The 25,705-nt window shown below is 43.5% G+C and overlaps 1 protein-coding gene across 1 annotated transcript in view; it reads right to left on the bottom strand.

The window, feature by feature from the left end:
* The window catches only part of LOC122549953 (tomoregulin-1-like), a 231,098-nt gene extending 228,059 nt beyond the window's left edge, over window positions 1–3,039 (bottom strand). Inside the window, exon 1 of the mRNA XM_043690236.2 lies at window positions 2,422–3,039. Within this exon, the coding sequence (XP_043546171.2) occupies window positions 2,422–2,593 (172 nt within the window). The 5' untranslated portion in view covers window positions 2,594–3,039. The remainder of the gene's footprint in view (window positions 1–2,421) is intronic.
* Between the last annotated feature and the right edge of the window lie 22,666 nt (window positions 3,040–25,705).

The following is a 25,705-nucleotide window of genomic DNA, read 5'->3' on the forward strand; positions in this document are numbered from 1 at the left end:
ATTTGGAGTATTGTGTGCAATTATGGTCACCACACTACTGGATGTGGAGGCTTTGGAGAGGGTACAAAAGAGGTTCACCAGGATGTTGCCTGGACAGCAGTATATTAGCAATAAGGTGCTGTTGGACAAACTTGGATTGTTTTTTGCTGGAGTATCAGAGACTGAGGGACAAACGGATAGAAATATATAAAGCTATTAGAGGCACGGATAGGGTGGATACTTGGAGCATTTTTCCCAGGTTGAAATTGTCAAATACTAGGGGTATAGGTTTAAAGTGAGGGGTGAAAGTTTAAAGGAGATGTGTGAGACAAGTCTTTTAAGATGCCTGGAATGCACTGCCAGGGGATGTGAAAGAAGCAGGTACAATAGCAATATTTAAGAGGCATTTAGACAAATATCTGAACGGGCAGGAGGAATTGAGGGAAAGGGAGCAATCACAGGTAGATGGGATTAGTTTAGAATGGCGGCAACATGGTTGGCACAGACAAAGCGGGCCAAAGGGTCTGGTCCTGTATTCTACCTTCTATGAAGTAGCATTCTCCAAGGACAAAAGTACAGGAGACAGATACAAACAACTGGTAGGTTAACTTGCCTTTTACTAGCAAAGCTTTTTTGCCTAAGAGAACTGCAATAACACATACAATGGTCTGTTTCATGAAACATTACCTACAAATGGCAATGAGTGTTTCCATGGATTCTTTCCCATCAGGCAGTGGCCAATACAAGTATGTGTGGCACAACACCTAACTTCAGAATGTTGCACAGATCAAGCATGTAAAGTTACAAAATTCATCACGTGCACCTCTCTTTATAAGATGCTGCCTTCAAATTGTTAAACAAGCAAGCCCAACTTCCCAAGTATTTGCTGCACTATGTAAGACATATTTAAACAACCAGAAATTGAATATATTCTCAGCCATGAAAGTAAAAAGAATTTCAGCACGTTGTCCTAGACAAGAGATCAGCTCTGCACTCAGAGTGAAGCTGTTATCAAGTTCACCTTCATCGCTGAGCTGTTGAAACGGAGTGTATGTGGAAAATCTCAGTATTAGAGGCAGTGTTCTTCATTGTGAAGACAGCTCTGCGATCTTCACTGTATAGACCACATCACAACAAGAGGTGCGGGAAGATTCTCTTTTTTACCATCAGTCTGTTAAAGGAAAACTGCTTGATAGAAAACTCATTCCATGATATCACAAATTTTAAAGATAATACATTAAACTGTGCTAAGGGAAAAGTCCATTTTCACTTTACGGATCTACAAAAATCGAATGGTGAAAAGTCAAAGCCTGAAGATTTCACCAATAATACATATATCACAATTTCCTGGTTTTGTTACAAATATCTCAAGCTTCTTGTATTTTTGGTCAGTGTTTCTGCCCTTTTAAACAAAAAAACCCTTGTAAAATGTTTAATGGTGAAAGTCATGTGAAGTCCTGGGGGATATTCTATGTTTTAATATTGCTGCTGGCCAGGAAGTGATTGGAATGTGGGGGAAGGTGATGGTCTGAAGAGGAGGAGGATGGAGTTGGGGGAGGGGGTGATGGATTTATGGGGGAGGGGTTGATGGAGCTGAGGGGAGGGGCTAATGAAGCTGTAGGGGAGGGGATGATGGAGCTGTGGGGGAGGGGGGTGATGGAGCTGAGGGGGAGGGGTGATGGAGCTGTGGGAGAGGGATGGCTGATGGAGCTGTGGGTCAGTGATGGAGCTGTGGGGGAGGAGAGGTGATGGGGCTATGTGGGAGGAGGGGTGATGGGGCTGTGAGCGTGGGGGTGATGGGGCTGTGGGGGAGGGGGGTGATGGAGCTGTGGGAGAGGGATGGCTGATGGAGCTGTGGGACAGTGATGGAGTTGTGGGGGAGGAGGAGTGATGGAGCTGTGGGGGAGGAGGGGTGATGGTTGTGGGGGAGGGGGTGATGGAGCTGTGGGACAGCGATGGGTCTGTGGGACAGTGATGGGGCTGTGGCAGAGGGGGTGATGGAGCTGTGGGACAGTGATGGGGCTGTGGGAGAGGGGGTGATGGAGCTGTGGGACAGTGATGGGGCTGTGGGAGAGGGGGTGTTGGGCACGGATGGGGCTGTGGGTGTACAGAATTGGGGAGTGAGGGTGTTCTCCATGTCGTCTTCATGCACCTGCTCCCCGCCGCTGCCACATCTCTCCGTGGAGCATACTAATGGAGTTGGGCAATATCAAAGTGTCCAAGTGCTCCATCCAATCTGTCACATTTTCCCAGAACGTTGCTGTCTACAACTACAACCGTTCAACACACAAAGAAACAGCCGCAATGAGAAATAACAGATGCACACGTTTCAACTAATCCTCTTCCCCTTTGTTCTGGAGCTGTTTTACACACACACACAGACACACAGAGACAAGGCTCTGCCCGGACCGGGGTGGGGGTTATCCTTTGTTTGTGACCCACCTGAGCAGTTTGTTCCTTTGGCTTTGCCGCTTTGACACTCGGCGCTGGAGAGCGGGTTGGCGAGCAGGACCACGGGCAGGCGGCTCAGAGCGAAGACAGCGAGAAAGCAGAGGCACCGAGAGGCGGCCGAGAAGCGCAGGGGGCACGGGGAGGACCACAACCTCCCCACCATGACCACACCGAGAGGCGAACACCCGCGAGGGAACGGAGGGAGGGAGGCGGAGGGGAGAGAGAGAGAGGCTGGGAGGGAGGGGGCAGGCTGGCAGGCGGCTCCTCACTCACACGGGAAGACGCTGTCGTCCTTCCTGGAACATCACCCCCTCCTGCTGCTCCTCAGACCGGTCATCCCCCTCTCTCTCTCTCTCTGATTGCTGCACAAAGCCAGTGGCAGCTTCTCTCTCTCTCTCTCTCTCTCCCTCCCTCCCCCACTCTGCCCCTTCCAAATCCTTGCACACAGCTTGTTCAGAGCCTCCCTCGATGAGAATAGTGAAGGTTCTGAATCAATGCGAGGAGTTGTTCGGTTGTTTTATTTCCTTTTCTCTCTCTCTCTCGCTGCCCGCCGCTGCTGCTCGCCGCCCGGGCGGGTTCTGATGGGAGGAGAGGTTGCAGGGGAAGGGGGTGGTGGTGTTGGAGGGGCGGGATGGGTGGAGGGTCTGGGGGTGGGAGTGAGCTACAGAAACAACAAAGAAGACGGCAGCAGCGGCGAGGGGCTGGGGCTGGGGGGCTGGGGGGGGGGGGGGGACATCACATGACCGTGGGGACACCGCGCACACATTACACAGAGATGGACAATCTGACAGCACTCCACAACAATCCACACCAACCTCATCCTCCTGCTCGCCTTTCTGACTTATTTTGCCTTCTCTCAATCCACCTCCCCCCCCCCCCCCCACCCCAACCCGATTAGAGGGGTGACTGGAAATAACTCCAAAAATATGCTCGTTTTCCCGACTTTTGTTTTTATGGCTGACGCATAGTAAATGGAAATGAACTCTCCGATGAATTTGTATCCCTCCTTGCTGCAAACAAAACCCTGTGTTGTTGGAAACAATCAATCAGAGTTGAACCAGACGCAATATCTGGCTGCACCCGAACAAACTGTAAACAAGAGTGAGGGGAGGCTGCGGTACCGAACTCTATACCACCTTTATTCAGTACAATGTATAGAGACTTTGCTTAAAGGCAGCTTTACCAACTCTGCACTTCACTTCATAGGAATTAGGTGGCACGATGCAAAACGTGGTAATTTCAGTTTCCAAAGCATTGATGCAAAAAAATCCACACACAATAAAAACGATGTCTGAAAACACATGTGTGTACAGTACACAAATCTCCCCCCCCCCCCCCCCCACCCATCCACATTTATGGTGCGTATTGCTGAGGATTTTAGTTATGGAATTTGATTTTCAAACACAGACATCAATCTTCCACTCCAGTTAGCTCCACGATGCTAAGATAAAGAAGACGAATGGATGGATATCAAACCGGCAGCTTCGAATAAAAAGTGCTAGGGATTTCTCCATAAAACGTTAGTAAGATATTTCTTAGACAATTCACAAGCAAATGTTGCCTATACATTATTAAATGACCTCATATCCCTGTTATCATGAAATGTTTCAACAGCAAGCTTTAATTTTGCATAAGAGACATTGATTCATTTCGAACAAATAACAACTGTTCGGTTTTCTGTAAATGAAGGAGCAGTAAATAGGCTCATCTCCTCAGGAAAACGAGGTGGAACTGAAGTGTTGAATGAACATGTTGGGATCTTTAGCCGGGGGGTGGGGGTCTCCTTTGTTGATCGGATCACTCTGTTTACTTAAATTGGTTATCATTCCGGATTCATGTTGTCCCGTCTCATTCAAAAATGATGGCACTCAAGCACAAAATGTCCCCGCGTGTTCTTTCCTCCTGTAAGGTTCCCTCCTCATTATGCGGGTTGAGCCAGTGATTGATGATCTACGATCTGTAGATCTGTGTGTCTTCAATCATTTTAGACGAGCGTGCTCAGCCTTTGTGACATCTCTTTGCCTCTCCCGTTTGTCTCAGGGAGAATAGGGCACACTGCCTGATGCAGCTCGGTCTCCGGATCCGGCTTTATTGTAGCCTAATCGCGAAGCTACATTGAAATTACTCAACAACAACGCCTAACTTGGCGTGAGAGGCATCCTCAAAGTTGCGATATGCGGAATCGGTATTTCAAAAACCGAAAATAATAAACATTACGACCAGAATAGACACCAGAAATTAAAAAAAACGATTTAACTGATTTCAAGTAACGCATGGCGAAGCAAAATAAGCCGTTTTGTATCAGGCATGCATGAAAGTAGAGGTCATATATGTTGGGGTAATATAGGGTAATATTGGTTCCTATAATAGTGTCCCGAAGTGCCGCACAGGTAAACCATAAATACCTGTTGAACCAGGAAAGAAATGGTGGAAGGACAGAACTTTATGACACGAGGGGAGCCCTTTAGTTCCCCGTTATCAGTTTCGAACAAAAACAGAAACTGCTGGGCTGGAGAAGCTCAGTAGGTCTGGCAATAGCTGTACAGAGAAAGTCAGAGTTAACATTTCGAGTTCGATATGACTTGTAACGAACTTTACTTCCATCAGTCTCAATTCTTTGCTCTAACAATCCAAAACTAATTGAATTGGACTAAATGGGTGATTGAGCGGTTTATATGCTATATGCTGTCCAGTGCTGGTTGTAATAGAAAAAAACAGACAGCAAAGAGGAAGAGGCAGAGCAAGGCAGCTGAAAATTCTGCCACAAACAATTAGACAAATTCAAGGAACTGTAGCAAAACAGAAATGGACGTTTGAAGAGAGGAGTTAGATCTGGTGGTGAATACTGTACAGGGATATAGCAGGTTGTAACATCATGGAAGGATTTAAAGAGGTAGATAAAGATTTTGAATGTCTGAATTGGGCGGGAGAACTATTGTGAGTCAGTATGGAATAGGATAGGGGATAGAAAGTCAGCAATGATAACATTTGAATAGTGTGGAGGTGAGACAGACATGTATATTTAGTGGCAGATAGGCTGACATAGAGGAATAACTAAACTAAAGCAACATATATAAGCAGAGTTATAAAAGGAGTTTGATACATTTCAAATTCACACAGGTACCTAAATGTAGAAAAACTTAACACTTAGAGTTAAATATGAATTTTATGATTCAGAAGATCAGTGATACTGCCAAAGGGAAGCTGTAGAATTATGTCAGATTGCAGAGTTTTGTTCGCTGAGTGGCCAATTAATTTTGAGTTAAATCTGTATGCTAATAAATATGATTAAATAGAAAATCCAAGTGTCAATGTTACCAACTCATGCTGACAGTGTGATGTACTCAGAATTTCCAACCATTCATTTTATGCACCAGTGTCTACAAATGGAAAGGATTTCTGTTGTGTCTTTGTGTAGCAATACTATAATCGCATACACAGTGACCAGAGGAACCCTTCCCAGGCAAAGTAATCATAGATTGCACGGAACAATTACATTTGTGAATTAGGCAATGTGTTGTTAGGATCTGGCATGGTGATAAAAACATATTTTGATGATAATTTTCAAAGGGAAAATGAATAAATGCTTGAACAGGAAATATCTTAAGAGTGACAGGGAAAATAATTTATTTGTAGCACAACAGGCTACCTATGGCATATGGATTGCAGCAGTTCAAGAAGGCAGCTGACTACCATCTTATTAAGGACAGCTGGGATGGGCAGTAAATGCTGTTCAAAATTGGAAGATCTGTCCCACAGCTTAATGAAGCAACAGTGTGCATATTCATACATACAGAATCCTACATTACAGAAATAGTAAAATACAGACACTACCATTATCATCCCTGGATTTATCCTGTTATTCCAGTAGGACAGTCCGATCAGAGGGGGAGAATAGTGGGATACTTTCAGAAGGGAGCTGTTGTGAGAAGCTGCAACATTTACTCTGAACCCAGGGAAATCTCATGATATTAGGTCAAACATGGGAAACCTCCATTTGCAAAACACACAGAAAGTGGAAAGGACACAGCAGGCAATGCTCAGTTAATACCACTACTGATCAGAATGGTCATGTCTTAAAGGATTGTTACATTACATTCAGTCTGCAACAAGTTGTGAGAACATCAATAAGAGGGAAAACCTACTTACATATGCAGGGGTAGGTCATTTAGCCCCTTTAAGGCTCAGTCATTCTGTTCAGTAGTGGTGCTACTGAGCACTGAAGTTCCCCCACTCTGATTGCATGCTGTGCCCTTACCATCCTCTGTGTTTGCTGGAAGTGGTGTTCAACATAGAGTACCATTCAGCTCCTCAGCTTGCCTTACCATTTGTTGAGATAATGGCTGATCTAATTGTTATCTCAAATGTACATTCACAACCTATCAAAACATTGTTTTATCCTTGTTTATCAAAAATCTATTTACCTCTATCTTAAAAATGTTCAAGGACCCTTCTTCCACCGTCTAATCAGGAAGAGAGATCCAAAGACACTTGACCCCTGAGGATAGAAAAACTCTCCTAATCTCTGTTTTAAATGGGTGACATCTAATTTTCAAACAGTGACTCCTAGAACTGGATTCTCCCATAATATACATCCACTATATATCAACTTGTACTCTGTGATACAAGCTTAAAAATGTGTTGCTGGAAAAGCGCAGCAGGTCAGGCAGTATCAAAGGAGAAGGAGAATCAACGTTTCGGGCATAAACCCTTCTTCGGGCTTATGCCCGAAACGCGATTCTCCTTCTCCTTTGATGCTGCCTGACCTGCTGTGCTTTTCCAGCAACACATTTTTAAGCTCTGATCCCCAGCATCTGCAGTCCTCACTTTTTCCCTCTGTGATACAAACCTAGCCTGTACAATCTTTCCTCATAAATCAACTCATCCATTCCAGGTTTAGTCTAGTAAATCTTCTCTTAACTACAGCCAATGCATTTACATCCTTCCTTAAAGAGGTGAAGGCAATACAATGTACAGTACTGCAGATGCAGTCTTACCAGTGCCCTATTTACCTGAAGTACAGTTTCCATACCTTTTGTATTCAATTTCCTTCACATAAATTGTAACATTCTATCAGTTTTACTAATTACTTGCAGTACCTGTGATTCATTTACGAGATCACCCAGAACACTGCACCTAAGAGCTCTCATCATGGAGAGAAGATACTTTAAATTTTTTTCTTGTCAAAATGAATTCATCCTTACCAATGTATCTGTCCTTCCATAACAGTATAATTTGGAGTGACCATCATGTAGTAAGTCCTGTCTTCATATTGAAGATACCGTCCATCATTTTGTGTGGCACTACCACAATGCAAATGAGGACAGATGTTGATCAAAGCTAGAATCTCATAATTGCTTTCTGGAGTACTATGGGCAATAAAAAGTCACAGTAACCTTATGGTCTGATGTAGTCTCCCACTCAACAATTAGCATGAAGCCAGGAAATCAAACCTGGTTCATTAAAGTATGTAGGATGGCATGCCAAAAGCAGCACCAACCATAGCTACAAGTAAAGTGTCTAACTGGTGAAGCTACAACATAGAACTACTCGCATGTCAACCCATTGAAGCAGAATGCAATAGGCAGGTCTAAGCAGTTCCAGAACCAGTGGACCAAAGCCAAACTCTGCAGCCCTGCCACATTCTGTAGATAATACAACTTAATTCCCTTCAAAAACCCAGCATCATAGATGCCAGTCTTCAAGTAATTTGATTCACTCCATGCCATATTAAAAGTGGTTGAAGACATTAGATACTGCAAATTCCATAAATAGAACTGAAGACCTGTACTTCAGCATGAGTCACACCTCTAGTCACACTGTTTCAGTGCAGTGACAACACTTACATTTACCCAACAACATGGAAATTTGTCAGCTTTGTCCTGTTCACAAAAATCAGAGAAAGCCAAACTGCTGAATTACTATCCCATCATCTACTCTCGATGATCAACAAAGTGATGGAAGGGGCCATCAGTCAGGGGGAAATTGGGGAAAACTCACCACTGACTGGAGTCATACCTCACGCAAAGGAAGATGTGTTTGTGATTGTTGATGGTCAGTCACTTGATTGTCAGGACATGACTGCAGGAATTCTTCAATCCAGTGTCTTTGGCACATCACCTTCAGCTGCTTCATCAATTACCTTCCATACATCTTATAGTTAGAAATGGGAAAGTTTGCTGAAGTTTGCTTAATGTTCATCATGATCTGAGACCTCTCAAGTTCTAAACAGTTTTAGCTCATATGCAACAAGACCTATATAGTATTCAGACTCGGACTGACAAGTGACAACTGTTACGTGAAATTCATGCCAGGCAGTAACTATATTCAACTGGAAAGAATCTAACCATCACCCTTTGACATTGCTAATTGACAGAGCAGTGAACCTGCGCAGTTACTGCCTTTGCTGTTGAATTTATGTATCGCTGGACATTGGAGTGTGTCTGGGAAAATTAACAAAGAGTGAAATTCACAAATGATCTTGGAGAAACCTGTTTGGGAGAGGTCACAGCACAGAAATAGATAAGTGGATATTTTAAACGTGGCCTCACAATAAGTCTGCAGTAGTGAGTAGAGTGGGTTCTTTCTTGATTATATGTTTTACTGAGATTTGTCTCTTGATTAAACTTAAAATATAAGCCATAACTATTAATTTAACCTGGAGCAGTATTTTGAGGAGGAATAAGACAGTGCTATTTTCTGGGTCTGTAGATTAAAAGAAGCAAAGATGACCCTTAGTAGAATGATATGCTCTTCCTGTCGGATATGGGAGTTTAGGGAGAGCTTACATGTTACTGAGGATTATATCCGAATTAAATGCCGTTGGTTGTGAATTCTATCAGATCGAATGGATCGGTTGGAGAGACACTTAGAGGCAATGAGGAATTTACAAGAGCAAGGGAATGTGATGGAAGGGGCAGGGGGGAAGTCTCAGATACAGTCACATAGATGGGTTAAGTCCAGGAAAGGCAAGAGAGGTAGGCAGGTAGTGCAGGTGTCTTCTGTGGCTATCCGCACTTCAAACAAGTATGCTATTTTGGAAAATGTAGGAAGTGATGGATTCTCAGGGGAACATAGCATGAACAGCCAAGTTTCTGGCATTGAGACTGGCTCTAATGCAATAAAGGGTACGTTGGGTTCCCAAGAGATTAATTGTGTTAGGGGACTCATTAGTCCGAGGTACAGACAGACATTTCTGTGGCCAGCAGCAAAAAATCAGAATGGATGTGTTGTTTCCCTGGTGCCAGGATTAAGGATGTCTCACAGAGGGTGCAGAATGTTCTCAAGGGGGAGAGGGACCAGCAGGAAGTCATTGTACACATTGGAACCAATGACATAGGAAGGGAAAAGGTTGAGATTCTGAAGGGACATTACAGAGATTTTGGCAGGAATTTAAAAAGGAGGTCCTTGAGAGTACTTATATCAGGATTACTCCTGGTGTTATAAGCTAATGAGGACAGGAATAGGAGGATAGAGCAGATGAATACATGGCTGAGGAGCTGGTGTATGGGAGAAGTATTCGCATTTTTGGATCATTGAAATCTCTTCTGGTGTAGAAGTGACCTGTACAAGAAGAATAGATAGCACTTAAATTGAAAGGCGACTAATATACTGGCAGGGAGATTTGCTAGAGCTGCTCGGGAGGATTTCAACTAGTAAAGTGGGGGAGACGGTGGGGGGTGGGGAGGGGAGGTCCAGGGAGATAGTGAGGAAAGAGATAAAGCTGAGACTGGTACAGTTGAGAACAGAAGTGAGACAGACAGTCAGGGCAGGCAGGGACAAAACAGAGAACAAGGTGGACTGATAGATTAAACTGCATTTATTTCAATGCAAGGGGCCTATCAGGGAAGGCAGATGAACTCAGGGCATGGTTAGGAACATGGAACTGGGATATCATAGCAATTACAGAAACATGGTTCAGGGATGGACAGGACTGGCAGTTTAATGTTCCAGGATACAAATGCTACAGGAAGGACACAAAGAGAGGCAAGAGAGGAGGGGGAGTGGCATTTTTGATAAGGGATAGCATTACAGCTGTACTGAAGGAGGATATTCCCGGAAATATGCCCAGGGAAGTTATTTGGGTTTAACTGAGAAATAAGAAAGGGATGATCACCTTATTGGGATTGTATTATACAGCCCCTAACAGTCAGAGGGAAATTGAGAAACAAATTTGTAAGGAGAATTCAGTTATCTGGAAGAATACGGTGGTTACGGTAGGGGATTTTAACTTTCCAAACATAGACTGGGACTGCCATAGTTTTAAGGGTTTAGATAGAGCAGAATTTGCTAAGTGTGTACGAGAAAATTTTGTGATTCAGTGTGTGGATGTACCTACTAAAGAAGGTGCAAAACCTGACCTGCTCTTGGGAAATAAGGCAGGGCAGGTGACTGAGGTGTCAGTGGGGGCACTTTGAGGCCAAGGATCATAATTCTTTTAGTTTTAAAATAGTGATGGAAAAGGATAGGCCAGATCCAAAAGTTGAAGTTCTAAATTGGAGGAAGGCCAATTTTGACGGTATTAGGCAAGAACTTTCAAAATCTGATTGGGGACAGATGTTCGCAGGTAAAGGGACAGCTGGAAAATGGGAAGCCTTCAGAAATAAGATAACGAGAATCCAGAGAAAGTATATTCCTGTCAGGGTGAAAGGAAAGGCTGGTAGGTATAGGAATGCTGGATGACTAAAGAAATTGAGGGTTTGGTTAAGGTATAGGCAGGGTGCATCGAGTGAATCCTTAGAAGAGTATTAAGAGAGAAATCAGGAAGGCAAAAGGGAGACATGAGATAGCTCTGGCAAATAGAGTTAAGGAGAATCCAAAGGATTTTTACGAATACAATAAGGACAAAAGGGTGACTAGGGAGAGAATAGGGCCCCTCAAATATGAGCAATGCGGCCTTTGTGTGGAGCTGCAGGAGACGGAGAGATACTAAACGAGTATTTTGCATCAGTATTTACAGTGGAAAAGGACATAGAAGTTATAGAATGGAGGGAAATAGATGGTGACATCTTGAAAAATGTCAATATTATAGAGGAGGAAATGCTGGATGTCTTGAAACGCATAAAAGTGGATAAGTCCCCAGGACCTGATCAGGTGTACCCGAGAACTCTGTGGGAAGCTAGAGAAGTGATTGCTGGGCCTCTTGCTGAGATATTTGTATCATCGATAGTCACAGGTGAGGTGCAGGAAGACTGAGGTTGGTTAACATGATGCCACTGTTTAAGAAAGATAGTAAGGACAAGCCAGGGGTCTATAGATCAGTGAGCCTGATGTTGGTGGTGGGCAAGCTGTTGGAAGGAATCCTGAGGGATAGGATGTACATGTATTTGGAAAGGCAAGGACTGATTAGGGATAGTCAACATGGTTTTGTGCGTGGGAAATCATGTCTCACAAACTTGATTGAGTTTTTTGAAGAAGTAACAAAGAGGATTGATGAGGGCAGAGTGGTAGATGTGATCTATATGGACTTCAGTAAGGCGTTAGACAAGGTTCCCCATGAAAGAGCGGTTAGCAAGGTTAGAGCTCACGGAATACAGGGAGAACTAGCCATTTGGATACAGAACTGGCTCAAAGGGAGAAGACAGAGGGTAGTGGTGGAGGGTTGTTTGTCAGAGTGGAGGCCTGTGACCAGTGGAGTGCCACAAGGATCAGTGCTGGATCTACTTTTCATCATTATAAATGATTTGGATGTGAGCTTAAAAGGTATAGTTAGTAGGTTTGCAGATGACACCAAAATTGGAGGTGTAGTGGACACCTCAGATTACAACAGGATCTTGATCAATGAGTTTTGAGAAGATTTGTAGCTCAGGTTGAGTTTCTGGATGTAGGTTTGCTCACTGAACAGGAAGGCTCATTTCCAGACGTTTTGTCACCCTACTGGGTAACATCTTCAGTGGGCCTCCGGGCGAAGCACTGTTGATAATTCCTGCTTTCTATTTATATGTTTGGGTTTCTTTGGGTTGGTGACATTATTTCCTGTGGTGACATCATTCCCCTTGTGATGTATTTCCTGTTCTTTTTCTCAGGGGATGGTAGATGGGATCCAAGTCAATGTGTTTGTTGATAGAATTCCAGTTGGAATGCCATGCTTCTAGGAATTCTCGTGCGTGTCTCTGTTTGGCTTGTCCTAGGATGGATGTGTTGTCCCAGTCGAAGTAGTGTCCTTCCTCCTCTGTATGTAAGGATACTAATGGAGAGAGGGTAATGTCATTTTGTGGCTAGTTGATGTTCATGTGTCCTGGTGGCTAGTTTTCTGCCTGTTTGTCCAATGTAGTGCTTGCTACAGTTCTTGCATGGTATTTTGTAAATGACATTAGATTTGCTTATTGTCTGTATAGGGTCTTTCAAGTTCATTAGCTGCTGTTTTAGTATGTTGATGGGTTTGTGGGCTACCATGATGCCAATGGGTCTGAGTAGACTGGCAGTCATTTCTGAAATGTCTTTGGTGTAGGGGAGAGTGGCTAGGGTTTCTGGACACGTTTTGTTTGCTTGTTGCTGAGAAACCTGAGAACTCTGTTCATTGGCTCAACATGCTGAGTATTACAATTAACCAGAAACTGAACAGGACCAGTCACATAAATACTATGGCTACAAGAGCAGGTCAGAGGCTACAAATCTGTGCTGAGTAACATACCTCCTGTCTCCCCAGTGCCTGTCCTCAATGTAGAAATCAGGAATGTGATTAATTATTTTCCATTTGCCTGGATAGATGATAGAGCTCCAACAGTATTCAAGAAGCTTTACATGATTCAAACAAAATAGTCCCCTTCGCAGAATCACAAGATTATTATTGTGCAGAAGGTGAACAATTTGGCTGGTGTCTGTTACAGCTATCTGAGCATTTTAATTTAATGCCAATCACCTGCTTTTCCCACATGAACCTACACATTATTTCTGCTTAGAGCTTCATTTAATGCCCCCATCACACTGGCAGGAAGTGCTCTGGACCCTGTCTATTTTTTACCTGCAAACATTTGTTCGCACCTTGCATTTGCTTCTTTTGCAAATCAAAGTCTTTTAAAACATTTCTCTCTGGTTCTTGATTCTTTTATGACTGAGGACAGTTTTTCCTAATCTACTCTGTCCAAAACTCTCAAGAATTTGCGAACTTCCATCAGTTTTTCTCTGTTTTCTTGTCCTTTCCAAGGATAATAAATTCTCCAATCTTTCCTCATAACTGAAATGTCACACCCATCGGCCATTCTCATAAATCTTTTCGATGCTCTCTCCAATGCATTCACATCCTTCTTATACTATGATTCCCAAAATCATACATAATACCCAGTTGAAGTTTAATTGGTGTTTCACTCTGCTCTTGTAGTCTCTACCCCTATTAATGATGTCTAGAATATTATATGCTTCATTAACAACTCTCCATTTCTGTCCTGCTACTTTTAATGATAAACAAATATATTCATCAGGTCTTTCTGCTCCTGAAAACCCTTTAGAATATGACACTTTATTTAATGTTGACTTTCCATGTTCTTTCTACCAAAGTGCATCACCTCACCCTGATCTGAATTGAACTTCATCTGCTACTTATCCACCCACTCTAGCAATGTGTTAAAGCTCTTTTGAAGTTATGCACTGGCCTTACAGTTGACCATTGTCTCAAGGTTTTTGTCATCTGCAAACTGTGAATTTGTCACCTGTATATCAAGACCAAAATCATATCAGGAAAGGTGAGGGTCCCAATACCGACCCCTGAGGATCTCCACTATAAATCTTCTACCAGCTTGAAAAATACCTATTAACTATTACTCTGTTTTCTACTCTTCAGCCAGTTTTGGAAAATGGCCAGTAATTGCTGGACCCATTTCCTACGACCTTTTTTGAATAAGAGCTGCAATTCCCTGTCTCGGTAACATTTTCAATTCCAGGGAAGATTAAAAGATTATCGTTCATGCACCTGCAATTTCCAATCTCACTTTCTTCAATTTCCTTAGATACATCTCATACAGCCCTGGTGCTTTTTCCACTTTTAAGAATCAATAGCTTATCCAATACTTCTTCCATTTCAGTTTTATAATTTTTTAGTGACAAAGTTTCATTTTTAGGACAACACCTGCCTCATAGATCGCGGATGCAAAGTGTTCACTTCTCACCTCAGCCATGCCTCTTGCTTCCTTAGGTCCCTAATTGGCCCTACTGCCCTTTCACCACCCTTTTAACTACTGACATGCTTATAGAATACTTGGAGTTTTCCCTTTATTTTGGCTGTCAATTTTATTCATAACCCCTCTTTGCTTCTTGTATTTACTTTTTTATCCTCCTTCTGAACTTTCTATATTCGGCTTTGTTTCTCATTGTATTTACTACCTGACACCTGTTAGAAGCACACTTTCTCTTCTTTAATTTAATGTATATCTCCTTTACCATCCAGAAAGCTCTGGATTATTTTTTGTCCTAGATTTCTCATTTGAGAGAATATAATTTGATTGTGCTCATCAAATTGTGCTCTTTGGAGGTAATCCTCTCTTGTTCCTGCTAACTATTGGTTCCATTCTATTTAGCTCAGCTCTGTTGAGCCCGTTGAGGTTGGCTCTCCACAGTTGACTATTATGGAGAGACCAATGTCTTTCCTACTGCCGGCTTTGTGCCTGATCAGATCACTGTACCCTAAATATTCTCTCACTGTTCCTTGATCTACTTGGCTGACTTCATTCCCATGAATCAGGTCGAGTAGAAACTCCTGTCTTGTTGGGCTGGGCATGAACTGCTGCAGGAAATTCTCCTGAAAACAATCTGGGAACACTCCCTGCCCCTGATACTAATCTATCCCAGTTGAATACAGGTAATTAAAGTCCCCTATAGAACTGGTCTATGATATTTGCACTACTGAGTCATTTCCTTGTACATTTGGATCTCTGGTCTGTAGGTTATTGCACCCAGAAATGTACTTGTACCCTTCTTATTCCTTCACTCTAGCCAAATCAATTCTGTCCTAAAACTATCTGAAACAATGTCTTCCTCCTGTACTGCAATGTCTTTAATGAATCATTGACCCCTTCACCTTTTTCTCTTTCCTACCTTTTCTGAATACCTTATAGTCAGAATATTTAACACCTGTTTTCTTTCTTAAACCAGGTCTCTATTATCACCACAGCATCATTATTCCACAGGACAACTTGTGCCTATAATTCATTATTTTTTTCCCTTACTCTGACTCCACCTGCTAAAATACTCCTCTCAATGATGGTGCTAACTGTAACTTCCAGCATTTCCCACATCCCTGTTCAGTGAGCTTCAACCTTCCCCAACAACACTAGCAAAATACTTAATGGAACTCACTTCTGGCTCTCTTCAATTGCAACACATTCAGCTTGTACAGCCGCCATTCTCCCTAAAGCACTGTAAATTGCTAGGCCTATTTTACTGGTGTCCCAGGAATCTAAAGCTCTCCTTCCTGCACTATGTTTCAAGTCACACATTCACTTGCCTTATGCTCCCATCTCTGTATTCACTTGTATGTGGTACGTAACTACCTGGGAGAATTCCTGCTTACTAATTTCCTAATTCCATAAATTCTGATTGCAGCCCCACATCCCATGTTGTTAATATCAGTCTGGACCAGGGCAATAGACTGTTCCTCCTCCCCCCAGAAGAATGCCGTGCAGCTTTTCTGTGACATGCTTGAGCCTAGAATCAGTGAGTCAACATATCAACCTGGAGTCACACTGATATCTATAGAAATACCTTTCAGCTCCTTTAACTAAACAATCCCCTCTCAATACTGCCTTTCCACTCATTTTCCTTTACTCCTGTACAGCTGGGACAGTCATGGTACCATAAGCTTGGATCTTGCTACATTCCACCAGGGATCCATTGGCCACACCAATATCCAAATCAGAAGATCAGTTACTGAGTGGGATCTCTGAGGGGTCCTGCATTACCTGCCTGTTCTCTCTTGGGCTGTGAGGTGATCACTCATTCCCTATCTCCCAGTTTACTCCTTACTTGTGTTGTTGTGTCCTCCTTTCTGAACATGCTATCTAAGTCGTTGCAGATGCACCTCAAGCACATTGTGAACACTGAAACCTGGAACTCAAACTCATGTCATCATTGACACTTTCTGCACATGGGCTCATCTGGGACACGAGAAGAATCTAGAAGAAGAATCTAGAGAAGAATCCTGCATCCAGAAGTTCTTCCTTTTCCTTTGAGAGTTTAATAATGAATAGTTCCCAAAATTGGTGGAGTTGAAGCACATTTTCTCAGACAGCAGCTGCTCAACAACCAATCAACTCATGGCTTTCCTGTGACTACTCTTAAATATTTCTTCTCCTCTGCAGGCTATTCTATCTGGTGTATGCTCTCTCTCTCTCTCTCTCTGCCTCCCTCCACCCTCTCCACCTGTCCCTTACCCCCTCACTTGTCTCTCTCTGCTTCTCTTTCCCTCCCTCACAAACTCTCTCTCTCACTGCCTTCTCATTGTTTTAACTGGTGTCAACTCTCCATCTACCTGTTTCCATCCCTCCCCTCCCCCAACCGCTACCTTCTCCCTCACTGTTTTTTCTGGTGTGTGCTGTCCCTCTCCCTCTTCTCTCTCTTACTCTGTTTTATTTAATGTCTGCTTTCTCTCTCTTACTCTCACATTGTTTTATGTGTGTCTGCTCTCCCTCTCTCACTCTCTCTCCTCTCTCTCACATTACTTTATCCAGTGTCTACTCTCTTTCACACACTGTTTTATATGGTGTCTGCTTTTTTGCTCTCTGTTTTATCCAGAGTCTGTTTTCTCTTTCCTCTCTCATCAAAAACAGAAAGCTTGTTTTTGAAGAGGCTTGACTTCCTTGCTTGCACTATACAAGAAAACTGACAGAGGATATTAAATGCATCAATGCTCTGTGACCCTATCACCCACATCACCTGCCCCTACTAATATTCAAAAGAACTTGCAATAAAGCATAGATAGAAATAAAACAACACCTATTTAAAAGGTACCCTTAACATAGCAAAATATCCCAGAGCTTGCAAAGGCGCTATCAAAAGAATTGGGCTAAAATTGATGATCAATGATTAGAGAAGGCGAAAAGTTGGTCAAAAAAGTCAGCTTTAATGAGGATCTCAGAGATGTTGAGTAATGTGGGTTCAAGGTGGCATTTCTAAAACCTGAGGCTTAGCTAGCTGACGGTAAGCTGCCGATGAATGGGATAAGTGGGGGAGAGTTATGCTATGGCCCAGATCCGGAGAAACGGAGAGCCTTAGGGTATAGGACTAGAAAAGATTGTGGAGATAGAGAGGGCAAAGTATGAAAGGATTCAAGCCTATGACCAGAAATTTAAATTTAACCTACTGTATTCAAGAACTTCAATTCAATAAGGATCTTTGACAACAGAAGTAACGCATGTGAGTGACAGAGTATAGAGAATTTAAATTTATGCACATTGGAGTATGAGCAGCTAACTGGCAATATTGTAGTTACTTAAGTCTAAAGGTGACAAAGGCCTGGGTGAAGGTTTCAATGACAGATTGAAGGTCTGGAGACACAAAGTGTTAGTCATTGGAATGGAAAGAATTTGGGATTGGAAGCTCAGCCAGGAATCAAGCAGGATACGACAGATGTGAAGATTAAAAAATACTCGCATTTTATTGAATATATTGGGCCTCAACTGGAAACCTGGATAGAAATAAGCATGCAGAATTAGAGAAGGTCCAAAAATGGTATCAGGCACTGCAGTACATAACGGCCATTTTTCCTGATGTGAGCAGCGTGGAAACATTGAGCTGCCTACAGATTTATACAATCATTGCATACAGTCAGTGTTAAACATGCTGCTGAGTGACTGCATACCTCAGCAGGCAGCCCAAGAATATGTAAAGCAAGCACCACTTCAATCAATCCCGATTTAAAGTCTCTTAAAGGGGAGGTGCATTTTAGCTCAAGCAGAATTTGGAACTGATTGCAGATGACAGTGTCAGCAAGAAAGCTGCTGAATTGGCTGCAATAGGGCAAAGGACATGCTCCTAACTGACATTAGTTCAGATACTTTGGTGCAGGCAATGGACAGCAATGGGGGTCTTCCATCTCCCTTCAACTAATCGTTAAAATCATGGCCAGCAATGGAGGTGCAACAATCAAAGTTCACAGTATCCTCAAACCTAAATCGATTTCTCATATCCTACTTCTTCCTCATTCCATAATCTTTTCTGCTTTACAAAATATGGATGGTGCACTGTTAGGAGCTTTCAGAACTGGCACATTTTATGATGATGTCATGGAACTGCTTCCCACTGGGCATAAATGGCATTGGTTGCCGTTCCTTCCTGTTGCAATATTTATGCCCAACTGTGTGTAGTTAAAAAAGGACATTAACTCGCACGCTGAGCTCCAAAAAACCATGCTGGCTGGTTAAGTAGTGCATGTACTAACACTTGTTTTAAAGTGGCATCTGGAATAGCTGGCATCAGGTAGGTGGCATGATGGTTCAGCAGTTAGCACTGCTGTCTCACAGTGCCAGGGACCTTGGTTCAGTTCCTTGAATGACTGTCTGTGTGGAGTTTGCACATTCTCCCTGCGTCTGTGTGGGTTTCCTCCTGGTGCTCTGGTTTCCTCCCATAGTCCAAAGATGTGCAGGTTAGGTAGACTGACCATGTTAAATTGCCCATAGTGTCCAGGGATGTGACGGTTAGGTGGATTAGCCATGGGAAATGCAGGAAGTGGGTCTGGATGGGATGCTGTTCGGTGAGTCATTGTGGACTTGATCAGCCAAATGGTCTGCTTCTACACTGTAAGGATCTGATGATTCTAGGTGAGAAGATCCACATGTCATGGAGGCCATTTTGCAGCATTGTGCAACACTTGAAAAATCCATATGTTGTAGAGCTGAAGTTTGAGACAATACATGACCAGGCTTTCCCTCCATGTGATTTTCACAAATGTAGAGCAGCTCAGAGCAGAGTTGAGAGGTGGACTGGGAAGGTGCTTTGATGGGACAGTTCAGTAACACAAATAGTTTAATATCGAAGAGACTGAGTAGCACCTTAGCTCTGCTGGACACACATTACCCAAAAATGGCATCTACATGCCAAATATTTTGTAAATTCCTGAATCACATAACTAAACTATCAGTGACAACTGTGGCAAAATTGCAACAGCCATGACAACAGAAGAATGAAGAACTAAGTTATTTCCAATAACTTTCTTTTCTATAACTATATGATTTCCGAAGTCGCAGGTACCTAGGGGTGCCAGTACTCTGAATTCATTCATTAATCCTGCCACAATTCCCAAAACCAAGTCCATTATAACCTGTTCACCTTCATTGCTTTCTATCTCCTTCCTAGTGTTTCAGACATTGCTTGCCAAAACTCACTTTCACAGCCATATTTTCTTCCTCAGTGACTATCTCTGGTTCCACCTTACCCTGTATGGATTCCAACTGAAATACCATCCTTCATCCTAATTCTGCTTCATCCACTTTCAGTGCCATGCCATTCTCCAAGCCAAAGGTATGGCAATGGGTACCTGCATGGGTCTCAGTTATGCCTGGCTCTTTGTGGGGTACCTGCATGGGTCCCAGCTATGCCTCGCTCTTTGTGGGGTACATGGAACATTCCTTGTTCCAGTCTGACTCAAGCCCCTACCCACAATTCTTTTTCAATGATGTCATCGATAATGCTCCTCCAGAATTGAAAAAATTAATACATTTTTCTTCCAATTTCTATTTTCTCTCACCATCATCTGATTGATTTCTGGCTCTTACCTTCCTTGACTTCACTGTTTCTATTTCTGAAGAAAGGCTGGCAACTAATATCCATTCCAAACCCACCAACTCCTGTAGTTACCTCAGATACACTTTCTCACACCCTGCTTCGTGTAAGGACTCTTCCAGTTTCTCTGTTTCCATTGTATCTGTTCTGATGATGCCATATTCCACCAGGGTGCCTCCCATATGTCCTCCATTTTCCTCAACGAGGACTCCCAACCATGGTTGATAAGGCCCTTAACTGTGTCTGACTCATCCCCCACACTTCCATCCTCATCTCTTCCCCATCTTCCCAGAGCAAAAGGGCTCCTCTTGTCCTCACTTTCCACCAACCAGTCTCTGTACTCAAAGGATCATCCTCTGCCACTTCCACTCCTCCATTAGGAACCATCAAATGCCTCATCTTCCACCTTGGAGCCCTCCAACCACACAGGATTAATATCAATTTCACCATCTTCCTCATTTCCCCTCCCACCACCCTATCCCACAACCAACCTTCCAATTCAGCATCACCTTCTTGACCTGTCCATTGCCTTTCCGATCTACCTGCTCCACCCTCCTCTCCGACCTATCACCATTACCCCCACCTTCATCTACCTATTGCACTCTCAACTACCTTCCCTCGAAACCCATCCCCCCTCCTATTTATCTCTCTACCCCCTTGGCTCACAGGCCTCATTCCTGATGAAGGGTTTTTGCCCAAAACATCGATTCTCCTGCTCCTTGGATGCTGCCTGACCTGTTACGCTTTTCCAGCACCACACTCTCAACCAAACATTTCTTGTCCTCCCCTCCACTGTCAGCATTTTCCAGGGACTATTCTTCTGCAACACTCTCGGGAAACTCTTACACATTCACCTCCTCCTTCTTCACTGTCCATGGCCATAAACAAACCCTCTAAGTGTAGCAGCATTTTACTTGGCCTTCTTTCAATCCAGTGTATTGTGTTCACTGCTCACAATCTGATTTATTTTATATTGGTGAGAACAAACTCAGACAGGGTCACAGCTTTACGGAACAACTCTGCACTCTCTGTCAGAATGACCCTAACCTTCCAGATACTTGACATTTCAATAAACCATCTTGCTTCCACACTAACATTTCCAGCATGGGTTTGCAGGCTGGAGAAACAATATCTCATTTTCTGCTTAGGCACTTTACAGCTTCTATGAGCCAATTTTGAGTCTCACAACTTCAGAATATGATCATTTTTCTTCCATGCTTCCTTCCTCCCCAACTGTACCTTGTTTTTGATTACTCTCAGAAGAGTGGACCCATTTTCTCCTTTTCACACCTATATTAAAAACCTTACTTCAGGCGTCGGGGCCTCCATTTGCCGAGAGGTGCAAGGAAGGAGCGAGGACTTCTGGGAAGTCATATATTTGTGTGGTTGCGTTACCCGAACATTACTCGGGTAGTGTCTCCCAACCATCCTCCTCCTCTAACCAAAAAAAAAGGTTTTGTGTGCCAGATTGGTAATGTAACAAGTTTATTTTTTATTCCTTATTTTTCAACAGTCTCTTTGGGAATTTAGAATAGTGGGAATGAAGGTTAGGGCAGTTGAATGTTCCTCCTGCAGAATGTGGGAGTTAAGGGTCATCACTAGTGACCCTGCTGACTACATCTGCGGGAAATACACCCGACTCCAGCTCCTTGAAAACCGCGTTAGGGAACTGGAGCGAGAGCTGAATGAACTTCGGATCATTTGGGAGGCAGAGGGGGTTATTGAGAGGAGTTACAGGGAGGTAGTCACTCCTCACGTACAAGAAAAAGGCAGATGGGTTACAATCAGGGGACAGAAAGGGAACTGGCAGGCAGTGCAGGGATCCCCTGTGGCCATTCCCCTCAACAATAAGTATACCGTTTTGGATACTGTTAGGGGGAATGACTTACCAGGGGAAAGCAGTGGTGCACAGGGCTCTGGCACAGAGTGTGCCTCTGCTGCTCAGAAGGGAAGGGGGGAGAGGAGCACAGCAGTAGTCATTGGGGACTCCATAGTTAGGGGAATAGATAGGAGGTTCTGTGGGAATGAGAGAGACTCACGGTTGGTGTGTTGCCTCCCAGGTGCCAGGGTTTGTGATGTCTCTGATCGTGTTTTTGGGATCCTTAAGGGGAAGGGGGAGCAGCCCCAAGTTGTGGTCCACATAGGCACCAGCGACATAGGTAGGAAGAGAGATGGGGATTTAAGGCAGAAATTCAGGGAGCTAGGATGGAACTTTAGAGCTAGAACAAACAGAGTTGTTGTCTCTGGTTTGTTGCCCGTGCCATGTGCTAGTGAGGCGAGGAATAGGGAGAGAGAGGAGTTGAACACGTGGCTACAGGGATGGTGCAGGAGGGAGGATTTTGGATTCTTGGATAATTGGGGCTCTTTCTGAGGTAGGTGGGACCTCTACAAGCAGAATGGTCTTCATCTGAACCAGAGGGGTACTAATATCCTGGGGGGGGGGGAATTTGCTAAGGCTTTTGGGTGGGTTTAAACTAATCCAGCAGGGGGATGGGAACCAAAATTGTAGTTTGAGTATAGAGAAGGTTGAGAATAGGGAGGTACGAAATCAAGTTTCAGGGATGCAAGATGGCACTGGCAAGCAAGAAGTTGGTTTGAAGTGTGTCTACTTCAAGGCCAGGAGCATCTGGAATAAGTTGGGTGAACTCGCAGCATGGGTTGGTACCAGGAACTTCGATGTTGTGGCCATTTTGGAGACATGGATAGAGCAGGGGCAGGAATGGTTGTTGCAGGTTCCAGGATTTAGATGTCTCAGTAAGAACAGAGGAGATGGTAAAAGAGGGGGAGGTGTGGCATTGTTGGTCAAGGACAGTATTACAGTTGCAGAAAGGATGTTTGGGGACTCGTCAACTGAGGTAGTATGGGTTGAGGTTAGAAACAGGAAAGGAGAGTCACCCTGTTGGGAGTTTTCTACAGGCCTCCGAATAGTTCCAGAGATGTAGAGGAAAGGATAGCAAAGATGATTTTTGATAGGAGTGAGTGAGACAACTTTTCAAATATTGGCTGGGAACACTATAGTACGAGTACTATAGATGGGTCAGTTTTTGTCCAGTGTGTGCAGGAGGGCTTCCTGATACAGTATGTAGACAGGCCAACAAGGGGCAAAGCCACATTAGATTTGGTACTGGACAATGAGCCCAGCCAGGTGTTAGACTTGGAAGTAGGTGAGCACTTTGGTGATAGCAATCACAATTCGGTTATGTTTACTTTAGTGATAGAAAGGGATAGGTGAATACCACTGGGCAAGAGTTACAGCTGGGGGCAAGGCAATTATGATACGGTTAGGCAAGATTTAAGAAGCATAGGATGGGGAAGGAAACTGCAGGGGATGGGCACATTAGAAATGTGGAGCTTATTCAAGGTAAAGCTCCTGTGTGTCCTAGTTAAGTATATACCTGTCAGGCAAGGAGGAAGCTGTAGAATGCGGGAGCCATGGTATATGAAGGAAATGGAATCTCTGGTCAAGAGGAAGAAGAAGGCTTATGTTAGGATGAGATGTAAAGGCTCACTTAGGACGCTCAAGGGTTACAAGATAGCCAGGAAAGACCGAAAGAGAGAGCTCAGAAGAGCCAGGAGGAGAATGAGAAGTTGTTGGCGGATAGGATCAGGGTAAACCCTAAGGCTTTCTATAGGTATTTAAGGAATAAAAGAATGATGAGAGTAAGATTAGAGCCAATCAAGGATAGTAGTGGGAAGTTGTGTGTGGAGTCAGAGGAGATAGGGGAAGCATTAAATGAATATTTTTCGATAGTATTCATTCTAGAAAACGACAATGTTGTTGAGGAAAATGCTGAGATACAGGCTACTAGACTAGGTGGGATTGAGGTTCACAAGGAAGAGGTATTAGAAATCCTGCAGAGTGTGAAAATAGAGAAGTCCCCTGGGCCAGATGGGACTTATCCTAGGATCCTCTCGGAAGCCAGGAAGGAGATTGCCGAGCCTTTGGCATTGATCTTTAAATCGTCATTGTTAACAGGAATAGTGCCAGAAGACTGGACGATAGCAAATGTGGTTGCCCTGTTCAAGAAGGGGAGTAGAGACAACCCTGGTAATTATAGACCAGTGAGCCTTACTTCAGTTGTTGGTAAAGTATTGGAAAAGGTTATAAGAGATAGGATTTATAATCATCTAGAAACCGGAATGCAAAGTACTGGGCTAATGGTAAGATTCTTGGTAGTGTAGATGAGCAGAGAGATCTCGGTGTCCAGGTATACAGATCCTTGAAAGTTGCCACCCAGGTTGACAAGGTTGTTAAGAAGGCATACAGTGTTTTAGCTTTTATTAATAGAGGGATCGAATTCTGGAACCATGAGGTTATGCTGCAGCTGTACAAAACTCTGGTGCGGCTGCACTTGGAGCATTGTGTACAGTTCTGGTCACCGCATTATAAGAAGGATGTGGAAGTTTTGGAAAGGGTACAGAGGAGATTTACTAGGATGTTGCCTGGTCTGGAGGGAAGGTCTTATGAGGAAAGGCTGAGGGACTTGAGGCTGTTTTTGTTAGAGAGAAGAAGGTTGAGAGGTGACTTACTAGAGACATATAAGATAATCAGAGGGTTAGATAGGGTGGACAGGGAGAGCCTTTTTCCAAGTATGGTGATGGTAAGCATGAGGGGGCATAGCTTTAAATTGAGGGGTGATAGATATAGGACAGATGTCAGAGGTAGTTTCTTTTCTCAGACAGTAATAAGGGTATGGAATGCTTTGCCTGTAACGGTAGTAGATTCGCCAACTTTAAGTACATTTAAGTCATCATTGGACAAGCATATGGACGTACATGGAGTAGTGTAGGTTAGATGGGCTTCAGACTGGTATGACAGGTCGGCGCAACATCAAGGGCCGAAGGGCTGTACTGCGCTGTAATGTTCTATGTTCTATTTCTATCCATTTTACAACTCTATCACTCCTTTACCACCATGAGCACTCTCTTTGTCAGTGCTCTGGGTACATTCACCAACTGTTCCACTTGATAATCCAACAACATAAAAATACCCCAATAATATAAAAAACATTTTCCAGTTCCTTTCAGTTCTGAAGAAGAGTTATATCAAACTTAATTTTGTTTCTATCTTCAAAAATGCTGTTAGATGTCTTAAGTTTCTCCAGCATTTTCTGTATTTATTTCAGATTTGCAACATCTGCAGTATTTTGCTTTTATATAACTTGTTTTCTGATTGGCTCCAACATTTGCTTTTCTAAGAAATTAGGGGTGGTATGGTGGCTCAGTGGTTAGGACTGCTGCCTCACAGTGCCAGGGACCTTGGGTGACTGTGTGGAGTTTACACATTTGCCCTGTGTCTTGTTGGATGCTCTTTGATGGGCTGAATAGTGTGCTTCTGGATTAGTTGTGCTGGAAGAGCACAGCAGTTCAGGCAGCATCCAAGGAACAGCAAAATCGATGTTTCGGGCAAAAGCCCTTCATCAGGAATAAAGGCAGTGAGCCTGAAGCGTGGAGAGATAAGCTAGAGGAGGGTGGGCGTGTGGAGAAAGTAGCATAGAGTACAATGGGTGAGTGGGCGAGGGGATGAAGGTGATAGGTCAGGGAGGAGATGGTGGAGTGGATAGGT

The sequence above is a fragment of the Chiloscyllium plagiosum genome, unplaced genomic scaffold, assembly GCF_037043375.1.
Source record: "Chiloscyllium plagiosum isolate Xiang-an unplaced genomic scaffold, Cpla_swu_hap1 HiC_scaffold_5, whole genome shotgun sequence".
In the NCBI taxonomy this organism is placed as follows: Eukaryota; Metazoa; Chordata; class Chondrichthyes; order Orectolobiformes; family Hemiscylliidae; genus Chiloscyllium; species Chiloscyllium plagiosum.